Genomic DNA, 13,154 nt, shown 5'->3' with positions numbered 1-13,154 from the left:
ATAACATTTCACTTCGTTTATTTCGATCAGTCAACACCTTGAATCCAAAGTTAAAATTCAAAACGATCCTAAAACAAATCACAACTACTACTGAAAGCTCTGTACCTTGAAGCGACTTTAACTTTCCTAAGGTTTGCAGCAAAACACTGCTCGATAGCTCAACTCTTCGGCGGTTCTTAGCACGTAGTTACTAAAACAAGGAATGACCTACAATGACCTACAATGACCTACAATGATCTACAATGATCTACAATGATCTACAATGACCTACAATGAGCTACTATGACCGAACGTGTAATCCCTGTAATGAACTAAAATGAAGATTTTAGAAAAAGACAAAAAAAAAAAAGATCAGGGGACGTACAATGACCTACAATGGCCAACAATGACCTACAATGATCTACGATGAGCTACTACGAGCTACAATGAGCTACTACGAGCTAAAATGAGTTAAAATAAGCCCTACAATGAGTAGGCTCGATTTCCGCCGTCTCCTCATTTTCCCGAACAGCGGCTGGTAATCGAGCCTATACAATGAGCTACAAAATGACAGACAATGATGTTTGTCGTGTGTCACGCTTGGACGTGACACTAGGCTTATAGTATTAAATTGCCAAGCACATTTTGAAAAGGCCAGATAGAAATTGTGCCTGATCTCAGGTAACTTGAGAAAGTTGAAAATGGATTATTGCAATCGCGTTTTTACCGGTAAAGCACTATTATACCCTGTATTGACGGAAGGCATGCAGGCACTCCCTTAGTATGGGCCGCTGAGCAGGATATGGATTTTACTATTTAGCGTTACAAACAGAGCATCCTGTTGGACCGAAAGCCATTTAAAGGGTCTTATGATGTCTTATACAGGCCAGGGTACTTAAAAAAAATGAACAATTTTTCTTTTGAACAGGGTCAGAATTTGAAGGCCTCCTTTGTTCATCTCTACCCTTACGTCCCTAGTCGATCCCCCCGGATCGACTGTTGGGGTGACTGTGTTTGTTCAATTTGTTTGAAAAAAAGAAAAGACAAAATAAAACTAATGCGAAAGGTTGCAAGGGATGGTTTGGACAAAAGTCACAGTATCATCATACATGTATTATTACACTGTAAATTTATCTCCAAGCGTAATAATTAGAGATGCTGCATCGTTAAATGGGCTCTCATGCAGTAGACTAAACGCGTTACGTTTACGCACACATGTCCCCTGATCTTTTTTTTTTTTGGTCTTTTTCTAAAATCTTCATTTTAGCTCATTACAGGGATTACACGTTCGGTCATAGTAGCTCATTGTAGATCATTGTAGATCATTGTAGGTCATTGTAGATCATTGTAGGTCATTGTAGATCATTGTAGGTCATTGTAGGTCATTGTAGGTCATTCCTTGTTTTAGTAACTACGGTTCTTAGCAGCTATATGGAGCTATGTGTTGAATATTCCAAACTCTGCAAAGCGAAATTGTTTAACAGAAAAAGAAAACCACACACTATGTCTAAAAAGCGACATAAAATCAATAAATTTGCGAATTACCAAAACATAATACTGAGAAACAGACCCGCCTTCGACTGCCATGTTTTTGTTTCTTCTCAAGACCGTTGATCTATGGTTTTTGACGTAATGCGCATGATCAGTACACAAGTCCGCTGGTAAGACCTTTGCTGATCGCTTTGCAAGTTGTGAGAACATCGTTTGGGTTTCATTTAAGAGAATGTATGGGAAGCAGCTCCCCGCCCCACCCTGCTTTAAGCTTACTAGTAAAGACTAGAGGATTCTTAGAGACACTTAAATACTCATTTGTTTTCGTGAATGAAAATTGTTGTCTCTGTAAATGTCCTACCGAATTATATTTCTTTTATTGATTGTTGGTAGTCTCAAAAGTGTAATTTTCATCGCTTTGCCGTTTGTTTTCAGTCGTTAATAAACATCGCTCGCAGGAGTACTCAAAATGCCGAGCGTATCAAACGCTTCTTAAGGTTACACATCGTTATAAAACCATGAATAAAAAATAGACTCAATAAATTCTTTATCACGTTGAAGCGTAACTCTTTTAAAATTTCTTCGCAAATTTGGTGCTTGTCAAAAGTTAGAACCGGCTGGCCGTATAGGTGATTTTTGGAAATTTTTTGAACGGTTTCGCTAATTAAAAGTCCACGCATGCTTCGATGGTCCTGAATATTGAATGAATGCAATTTGTCTTGAAAAATTGTGAAATACTGCATTTTGTACGAGGTCTGTATGATAAAAACAGCGCCTCATAGTACTCTTTCTCCTCAGATGTGCTGTATTAAAAAAAATAAATAAATAAAAGATTGGTTTGCACGCAACCAGATTTATTGGCAAGAATTTGTAAACTTGTCGATGGCAAAAATTCGGCCTGATTTGTTTTCCACGCCTTATCTACGGTGATCAAGAGCCATTATTGCTCTTAAATTTGACCGTACACCTTTTTGGGTGTATATATAAGGCTATATCAACTCGATACAAGATTTGTTTCACTCCAAAATCACTTAACTTTTCAATGGGAGCTTAGCTTTTAGCCGTGGCTAAATCTATATATTATAAGGAAGTAACTATGTGCCACTAAATAAGCGACTTTTTCTCCCACCTTGCGTGACACGAAACACGAAAGTGCTGCCAAAAAGATGCTATCTAAAAAAATCTGACTCAGACTTCAGTTTCGTCGACGCCGGTGGTAATTCAATTTCGCCTTGTTGACTGTATAGTTCAATGTGGGAGCAAGGCCCTCATACAAATTCAGGAAGACAAGTCTGCTTTCTAATATTTGTAGAGGGATAAAATCAGTGCAGCACTTGTGACGCGACACATTGCGTGACTAAGATACATTACCTTGGAGTCAAGGAAGTAGTAAGAGTATCCAACAGAGTACCATTTTCGTTCAAAAAATGTTTCAGTCCATCATAAGCAGCTGCAGTAATTTGGCAGGGTGTGAGTGTTAAAGGAAACTTTGTAGATATGCACTGAAGATGAGGGAAAGGATTTGAATGCGACGACATGCCTTACTACATGGTGGATGAGATCTAAACGAATCCTTAGCGACATTCGTTCTTAAATTTTCTAAGATTTTTACGTAGCTCTTGCTGACAATGGGTTTAGAAACGAAAGGACAGTAGTGAACTGTTTTCCTCGCATAACGAATACGCCTTGGTGGTTGATATAGAACACTTAATTGGGGATGTAGCCAGAAAAAAAATTAAATAGCACAGAAAAGTGTTAAACCACTTGATGAGGGTGACCGGTATTCTTAGGTTTAACTATACTTCCAAAAGTATCTGAAATACAAGGGGCCAGATGCAGTAGATCGTAAGTTCGGATGTAAACTGAAACGTCTGATTTTAAGCCGCAATTAAAATTTTTTTCGCCATACGTAAGTAGCTAGTAATGCCGGTCCATTGACGTTATATTTTAAACACTCGCCCCAGCATCTGATTAGCTATCTAATTGGCCAGATAAATCAGGGGCAGTGAAATTAAAAGGTCCTAGAATTGGTTCATTAGGAGTGAGTACCCAGGGATTCTCCTGCTCTCCTTGCAAACTTTGCAATAAGGTATTTGCACAGGCCGACTCTTTCTAGCAGATGTTCGTGACACAAGGTCAGGGTCTCTTTTTTTTTGTCTTCATTCAGACGTTCCAAGTGATTATTTATCATATTTTGCCAGATTTTCTACATTCATGACTACTGTGGCACTGAATTGCCAACCATAGGGAAACCCCTATCAAAGGATAGAGTAAAAGATGGAAGAAGGATCTTGCTTTAAAGTGGTGCGAAAATGTTTACTGGAACTCTCGTTTAAAATAGTGAACGCTGAAAGTCTACCGCCGAGGGAGACATTTTTTTACTGTAACTTTTGAATTCTGATCTTAAATTATATCAAATGTTTTCCTTCAAAATAAGATTATGAAAAATCCCTTTTTAGGACCGGGATACAAGTTCAACAATGGCGTCGAATTCAACAGAATATCAAGAAAATGGAGGGTCTCCATCACCTTGCGGTAAATTGAGGGTTCTTTTTCTGGCATCTGAGTGGGGGTCCAGTAAAGGAGGGTTGTCAACCATGAATAGGGAGTTAGCCATAAACATAGCTCAACACTCCAGCGTGGATGTCACCATTTTTGTTCCACAATGCAATGACGAGGACAAGAAAGCAGCTCTTGGTCACAAAATTAAACTTGTTGAGCCAACAAGTCAACTAGGTGAGGAGAAACTTCAATGGCTTTTTTTTCTACCCGATGATTTGCATATTGACGTTGTTGTTGGTCATGGAATTAAGCTTGGCCCCCAAGCAAACGCTATAAAGAGTTCACGGAAATGTAAATGGGTTCAAGTAGTTCATACAGTACCAGAAGAACTCGGGATGCATAAAACATACGATGATCCAATAGCAGCTGCTGGAATGAAGCATGAAACGGAGGTTGAACTTTGTAAACTGGCTGATTTTGTTGTCTCTGTTGGTCCAAAGTTGAACAAGGCTGTCGGCCGTTACCTTTCTTCGTGCAGGAAGGACAAGATGGTCTTTACCCCTGGTATTTTCAGGGAGTTTCTTGGAGTTGAACAGGTTCCTGAAATTGAAGGAAAATTTCGAGTTCTTCTTTTTGGCCGTGGAGACGAGGAAGACTTTAGAGTTAAAGGGTTTGATATCGCAGCCAAGGCAGTAGCCTCATTAGATAACATTGAACTTGTTTTTGTTGGTGCGCCGGAGGGGGAGTTGGAGGAAGTTAAAAACCGTTTTCTCCAATGTGGAATCCATGTCAACAAATTAACTGTCAGACGCTTTGTAAAAGACCGGGAAAGTTTAAAACACTTATTTTGTGAGGTAGATCTCGCTATCATGCCTTCCAGAACAGAAGGTTTTGGACTTACAGGACTCGAGGCTCTCTCTGCTGGCTTACCCATCCTTGTAAGTGGAAACTCAGGCTTTGGGCAAGCTCTCCGTGAAGCACTATTTGGACCGTTTTATGTCGTTGATTCAGACGATGTCCAAGCTTGGGCTAATGCTATTAAGGGCCTGCAGAACAGAGACAGGAATAAGCGACTCAAGGAGTCCCAGGCATTGCGTTCTTCGTATTCTGAAACCTACTGCTGGGAGGAACAATGTAAAATACTTGTTCGAAAAATGGTCAGTTTGGTTCAAGGTAAGAATTTTCAGCCACATGAGAGATCGAACCTAGGATCCTTCGATGTTTACTTTTCTGGATTACTTTTCTCTTTTTCCGATCCGTCCGACATTACCATAAAACCTGCAATGTCACTGAGCAATTTACTTGACGTTTTAATCCGAGCAGTTTACAGTTACAACCAACTATAGAGCAACCAATTATAGAGCAACAGTCCAAGTCATCTGCGACTGTCAGTCGATTTATAGCTTAACAAAATTCAGTTCAGTCAGTTCACCTTGTTCTTACAGCTTGTCAGTTGGACATCATTAGTTCTTCTAACTTTTCCATTCGTTCCATGTGTTGACTTCCTCAGCCCACCCGCCATTCACCGACGAAGTCAGGTTTCCCAAGCAGTAATTTCTTTTAGCCTTCGCTGTGACAGGTAGTGACATGATTGGCTTCTCTTTTCTAATCCACTGGAAACGTTTGTTTGACCACTTAAATAATTTCGAACAGTGCAGTTGGTATCCTTTTAAGAGTGGTTACACTAGACCTTTTCCGTAAAGCTGTCCTCGGGAGAATACCTTAGGTTGGGCTTTCTCTGGGTTTTGATCAATTTCATGTTTGCGGTTGCATGCAGGTAAAATGGCCAACGAGGAAGACAAAACTTGGACCCGGTTTCGGGATAAATATCCTGGTAAAAATGGGAAGCTGACTTGAATCTTAAAACGTTTTCGACCATTGTCCTTAAATCTCAAATTTGCCCTCTAAGTTTCGCTTTCGGCCCAATGTTTATTTTTAAGAAAATCTCTCAGCCGCGGGTATTATCCTCCTACCAACCACCAGAACAGGTTTATTTCAATTGGTTCTGATTTTGATTTGACTCCGTTTACTATTCGTGTTAGTAGATGGATCAACGCCACATCCGAGCGTCAAACTTCAAGGAGCTTCTCAACAAACGGAGATCTCAAGTGTGCAGGATCAAGGTATGACGTTTCCTAATTGTGACAAAGGGGAGTTCAAATCGTTAAATAATCTTCAACAAAATAGTAGACCATATTCACGATCCTCGCACGCGCTCCAGGATCGATGGGATAAAAGCTATGGCACGTGGTATATTTCAGGGGGCAAACAAGTGATAAAATTTGCCAATACGAGTAATCGAGGTCGAGTTTGTTTATTCTATCGAAACGAGAGGACGATTTCATGCAAAATGTACATATCGAGATTGGCAAGATTTTCGTCATTACTGTTCACCATAAGGACATGTACGGTCGCTACCGCACACAAAAAGGTAACAAAGATTACTTCCGCCCATATTTTGACATTATCGTCTCTAAGATGAAAAGGTCTTCATTTCCTGTTGTCTAGGATAAACAAACTCAACCGCGATTTGTTCCATTGGCAATTTTTTCACTTGTTTGCCCCCTGAGAAACAACGTGACATCGCATTTATCCCATCAATCCTTAAGCACGATGACAGGTATCGTGAATAAGGTCTATTCTCAGTTCATTTTTGTAAGACATACGTAGTACTTCTTTACGTTTGTTGTCGCTGTCCGTTTGTCCCACAACTGAAAGTCCAAGAAGTTGTTATATATTGTTATATTCCTTGCCTTTCACTCGACTTATAAACATACACTACCTTTGGTTCATTCTTGGTCTCGTGGCCATGACTACTGTCTGAAAACGAGGTGGGAAGAAAAAAGGCAGTTTTGAGGGTTTTTCAAGCCTGTAAGAGTGTTTTTCGGGATTCTGATGAAAGATCGTAATTGAACAAACCTTTTCCCAGCTTTTCGGAGTTTTCTAAACGTGTTTTAAGAATTCGCTAAAAACGAATGATATATACCAGAAATTGTGGAATCTCATAGCGCGTGCTTTATTCCAAAGGATAACATAACTTTAAACAAGACTCACGTCCGAAAACGGTTAAGGGGAGTAACGAGTTACTAATATCATGGTGTACACAGTAAGAATTTCGGCAGGCCAAAGAGCTAGAGTCGTGGATATGCGACAAAGCACGAGGTCATTTACCTGGTAATAACTTGCTCAGAGATGTCAACATTACAGTCGCCAGTACTCAATATGAGTACAAATGTCAAAAAAATCCAGTAGGCTTGGTAGAGAAAATAACAGCGTTTTCCAAAAGATAGAACGGCCGTGAAAAAATATTAAGCGATGTGAATAGCCGTCCCTGTTATTTGTACAACAAAAAAATACGGCAGGAGCTATAAATGCATTTGTGATGTGAGAAAAAAGCGGTTGTTTTATAACAGGCCTTGTACGTGGCAAAGCCTTTTTTCGCTTACTTCTAGAGAATTGTACCGGATCATTTTTTGTTTGAAAGTGTTGCTAATATTTCTATGTGTTTATTTGCTAACAAAAATTACGTTTCGTGGTATTTGTCACGAACTAACTAAACAAGCAATAGTTTACTTTGAACTGATTTGCATAGCTGGACAGTACGCACCAACAGTACTCACTCTAAAACCTTAATAATCTGTGCTTTTTTTATAGAATCTTAACATCTTAGGGATGGTAAGAAAAAAATTTACTGTAAATGCATCCTTTGATGCTTTTTTTTGAGCTCTTTAGTCACAGTACTCACTTTGAAATGGAGAGAAAGAAGAACAAGATAATTTTTCCTTACTGAATCAAGTGAGTACTGTTGTATTCACTTTACGGGATGGCCTTTTTGACGCATATTATTTCAAATGCAATTGATTTTTGGTTGAAATATTCCTTAGCCGTGTTTCCTTAATGAATTTGCAGCGAATATTGATAATACACTGCGTTTTTGCTACCGAGTACTGTGCGCAATGCTCAAAACATGGTGCCTGACCAACTTCCGCTGTAATCAGCTCCAGTTTAGGGGAGTGGGCCCGATATGGCTAATCAGGGAATTGCCTTATAAAAACTTCCTATGTTGAGAAAATAGTTTCAAAGGTCAGTATTATTTCATGTGATCACGTACTTGTTGTTGAGGCCTCAAATGCAATAAAGGTCCTAAGTGTAATAACTTTTGGCCCTAAATGTAATAAAGGTCATAAATGTAATAACTTTTGGCCCTAAATGTAATAAAGGGTCTAATTATATGTGTAATAGGTTTTAGCCCTAAATATAATGGAAGTCTTAGCAGTATACATGTATGTAGTATAACAGCCCCAAACGTGATAAAGTCCCTGACTGAAATATGCGACGGTCTGATTCGATATAGCCAGCTGGCGATTCACTTTCTTCGCCCTATTGTAGTCTTCATGGATATTCATTAACTTAGAAAGCGGCTAGAGCGCTCAAGAAGTAAGAGAAACACTAATAAATTAACTACGTCTCGATCATGTTTCCTACTACCCATCCCTACATCATGAAACGCGAGTTATAAACAAATGGAATCTACACAAAAGTTTTAAAAATACAGCAGTAATTTAGCAATTGAAGGAAGTATGAATGTTCATTAGAAACATTCGTAGTAAATTAACCACTTTTGCCTATGGGGTTTTTTAATGTTGCGCCAAAACAATAATGTTTTTTTTTTTTATCATATTCCAAAAGAGTATGTCGGTCGGTCCATACAGAATGCTGTGAACACCGTAAGTTATATAATGGTGGTTGTGATGATAATGGTGGTCCAACCAGTTAACTTCCAAATGAAGTTCTCGACAAAATAATAGACTTCGCGTTAACTGGAACGGACATAAGTATTGTCGCCTATAATTCCCTTTGCCAGCTTGGTGAACCCTTTAAAGAACTCACAATCCGTTATATTTGTCGGCTACCACGAAAAAGCTACAACCATCGCGACACTGCGGGAAATGGCTGTTTCAGCTTGCGCAAGTTAAGCAAAGAATTTGTTCCATACAGTGGATTTGTGCTGGCTCTTAGAGAGATAATAGCCAGCCCCAAATGGATAAATGCGTGGGTTGAGCTGTTGTTTGCTGAGGTTGGATCTTGGTTTTATGTTACCAATGTATGGTGGAAAGAAGGAGGGAGCAATTAAAGTACACTTACTTGCACCTATTTGTTAACAGACAAAGTAAAAACAGTTTAGCTGATGTTGTGTTATTGACCCAGATTAGAAATCATGGTGGCACTACAGGCTGCAATTTTGACATTTTTGGCCTTTGCCTATGAAACAGATTTTTTAGTTCAATCCAGTGGATGAAGTTACAGTTTCTGGAGAAAATTTGCTATAATAAACGAGGCTCTTTTGTTTTGTTACATAAGTTTTAAGATACGTCAGTCCTTTTTGACATTAAAGAGTTCTTAAAAAATTTGCTTCATATCATGGACCTCTGTTTTCAAGTTGTCGTTAAAGAGTTATTATTGATAACAATGCTAACTGTTAAAACCTATTTACAATTAATCAGTATTCGGTCAAAGGACTATTTACAATTCACTTCGATTAAACATTCTTTTCAGTTAAAAATGACAATAAAAATAACAGTGATAATGATAGCAATAATAATAATAAGTTGTTAGTCAAATGGCTATATAGGGGTTCTGCCTGGGGTATTTAATGTTCGATATTCCCTAGACACATTCTGGTACTCAGTTAACCTGTAATAAGGCTAAAAGCAAACGCTGTGAAATCTTCTTATGACCCTAAGCATATAAAGAGCTGAAAAACTTACACTTAGGACCTTTATTACATTTAGGGTCAAACGTTATTACATTTAGGACCTTTGTTACATTTAGGACCAAAAGGTATTACACTTAGGACCTTTATTACATTTAGGGCCAAAAGTTATTACACTTAGGACCTTTATTACATTTAGGGTCATTTATTACATTTGAGGCCTCAACACTTGTCTCCAAAATACCTAAAAAGGATAGTTTAGGCCTCTAGGGCTTGTGAACCTTTTCAAAAGATCACAGCGAAAAGGATAAGTTCTAAAAAATATATCCGTGTATATCTTTTTTGTTTAATTTAAAAGTCACGGCTTCAAATAAGTGGAGTTTATGATAGACTGCTCAAGGCTATAGGTTCAATATTGCCAAAAGGAATATTTTTTGTCAAGCTTAATACTGTCTCTATTGGTCCTAAGTTAAACGAAGCTTTCCGGCCTTATCTTTGTTCGTGTAAAAAGGACGACGTGGTGTTCAACTTTACTCCCGGTGTTTTCATTGAGTTTCTTGAAGTTGAACAGATTGCTGAAAGAAAAGGAAAATTCCAAATTCTTGTGTTTTGCCGTGGAGACGAAGAAGACTTCTTAGTGAAAGGAATTGATCTTGCAGCCGAAGCAGTTGCTTCATTAGATAACATTAAACTAGTTTTTGTTGGTGTACCGGAGGGAGAGTTAGAGGAAGTAAAAAACCGTTTCCTGAAGTGTGATATTCATGCGACCGACTTAACTGTCAGGAGTTTTTTAAAAGACCGGAAAAATTTGAAAGGGTCGTTTTGTGAAGTGGATCTAGTTGTCATGCCTTCAAGAACAGAAGGTTTTGGACTTACAGCACTGGAGGCTCTCTCTGCTGGTCTTCCCGTACTTGTAAGTAGAAATTCAGGTTTTGGAGAGGCCCTGAGTGAAGTACTATTTGGACAGTATTTTGGCAATATTGGCTTTATAAGTCGAGCTTGCTTTAGCAGAGCGAGCGAGACTCTAAAAATGCAGGCTTTTTTTGTTTTCGTCGGTCTTCCCTAGATTGTAGGCCACGCGTTCCTAACGGAGATCGTGGAAACTGAGAATAAGAATCGTGACGACCTTCGTTGTATATGAATGATCTCGTCATGAGCATGCTACATTTTCCAATTTTATTATTTTCCCTCCTCAATGTTTTTATTCCCTCCTCCACAATTTTTTATTATTTTCCTTCCTCAATGTTTTTTATTCCCCTCCACCACAATTTTAATATTTTCCCTCAACTTCATTATTTTCCTTATTCAATGTTATCATTCCCTCCTCTACAATTTTTATTATTTTCCCTCCTATTCCTCCCCCTCCTCCTCCTCCTCACTTCTCAGGTTTTTTTCCCTCCTCCACCTCTTCATTTTGAGGAGGAAGAGGAGGGAGAGGAGGGAAAATAATAAAATTGTAGAGAAGGGAATAATAACATTGAGGAGGGAAAATAATGAAATTGAGGGAAAATATTAAAATTGTGGTGGAGGGGAATAAAAAACATTGAGGAAGGAAAATAATAGAAAAAATTGTGGAGGAGGGAATAAAAACATTGAGGAGGGAAAATAATAAAACTGTAGAGAAGGCAAAAAGAAAAAAATTGAGGAGGGAAATAAAATTGAAAAGGGAGGGGTAAGTAAAACATTGTGCGCAGTGTAAAAAAGAGCTAGTTTGTATTTGCCCTCATTAATATGCACGATTTGCCCGCCAAAAGTCAGTGAACCGGAACTAGGACAATCACAGCAGCAGCAAATAGGACTTGCATAATTACATTACGCCTCCGTGATTTTAAGTCACAGACAAGTTTGACTTTACTCTGGATATACTTAATGAGATTCCACCGCAAGTTAATGAGATGCCACATCATTTTATTCTTGAGATCAAGACAATAGCCTGTGACGTCACCTAGTTAATGTATTCCTGCCCAAGTTAATGAATTCCTGCCCAAAGAAAAGGTTTATTCGGTCCCTCCTATACTACTCTATCGGGTTCCGGACACGCAGCATATACATAGAGTATCAGGCCCTGGGCCAGGTTGCATAAAACGTCCGTAACAAGTACGGGTACACGTACGTGCACTCGTAACTTAAGTCAGTTGCATGAAATCACTTAAGTGGTCCACTTAGGGAAGTGGTTGCACTTACGATATTCGTAAGTGTTCACTTAAGTGTCGTTTATGCAACAGAAATTGCAGGTGTTGCATAAAACTTTTTTTACGGGAAAAATAGCACGTAAATTTACGGGACCTATGTAGGTCCCGTATCGTTACTGTTTTTACTAAATTTAACGAGATCTTTTACTGAGAAGTGAAAAAAATTATTTTTCTTCACGTAATTCGTCCTAATGCGCTTTGTTAACCTGTGATGTACACTTTTGTGAAAAAAGGAAGAAGAACTATCATTTTCAGGAGATATTGAAGAAAAATAACGTTTGCATGCAAATTTCATTTTTTGAGAGGCTTAAAAGTGTTCGAAACGACTTAAAACTTTCTTTACACTCACCGATGGTTAGCTTAAAAAAAAAGAAGGCGTCATTAATAAACTACTATATCAAAGTTACGTGTGCCTTTAAGTGAGCCCGTAAGTTACCATGTAAAACAGAAACTTACGAGAGTGCTAAGTGTGTTCTATGCAACACCCGTAAGTGTACCCATAACGGATTCGTAAGTGACCTACTTAAGTGGGCACTTAAGTGTAGGTTTTATGCAACCGGGCCCTGGGCCGACGAACGAATTCGTTACGGGTAGACTTACGTGTGTTGCATGGAACCCACTTAGCACTCTCGTAAGTTACTGTTTTACGTGGTAACTTACGGGCTCACTTAAAGGCACGCGTAACTTTGATATAGTACTTCATTAATGACTTACTCTTTTTTTTAAGCTAACCATCGGTGAGTGTAAAGAAAGTTAAAAGTCCTTTCGAACACTTTTAAGCCTCTCCACAAATAAAATAAATAGTTCTTTTTTCACAAAAGTGTACATTAGAGGTTAACAAAGCGCATTAGAACGAATTACTTTTTTTCACTTCTCATTAAAAGATCTCGTTAAATTTGGTAAAAACAGTAACGATACGGGACCTACATAGGTCTCGTAAGTTTACGTGCTATTTTTCCCGTAAAAAAGGTTTTACGCAACACCCGCAATTTCTGTTGCATAAACGACACTTAAGTGAACACTTACGAAAATCGTAAGTGCAACCACTTAAGTGAATTCCCTAAGTGGACCACTTAAGTGATTTGATGCATCTGACTTAAGTTACGAGTGCACGTACGTGTACCCGTAGTTGTTACGGACGTGAACACTTACGAAAATGAAGTGCAACCACTTAAGTGAATTCCCTAAGTGGACCACTTAAGTGATTTCCTGCAACTGACTTAAGGTACGAGTGCACGTACGTGTACCCATAGTTGTTACGGACGTTTTAAGCAACC

General features: G+C 38.6%; 1 protein-coding gene across 1 annotated transcript in view; it reads left to right on the top strand.

Moving 5' to 3' along the window:
* The window catches only part of LOC140928006 (uncharacterized), a 76,117-nt gene that overhangs the window by 13,380 nt on the left and 49,583 nt on the right, over positions 1-13,154 (top strand). The window contains exons 2-3 of the mRNA XM_073377722.1: positions 3,930-5,145; positions 6,015-6,095. Of these exons, the coding sequence (XP_073233823.1) occupies positions 3,951-5,145; positions 6,015-6,095 (1,276 nt within the window). The 5' untranslated portion in view covers positions 3,930-3,950. The remainder of the gene's footprint in view (positions 1-3,929; positions 5,146-6,014; positions 6,096-13,154) is intronic.

Source organism: Porites lutea, chromosome 2, assembly GCF_958299795.1.
Source record: "Porites lutea chromosome 2, jaPorLute2.1, whole genome shotgun sequence".
NCBI classification, from domain to species: Eukaryota; Metazoa; Cnidaria; class Anthozoa; order Scleractinia; family Poritidae; genus Porites; species Porites lutea.
This window is presented reverse-complemented; position numbering and strand designations above follow the sequence as displayed.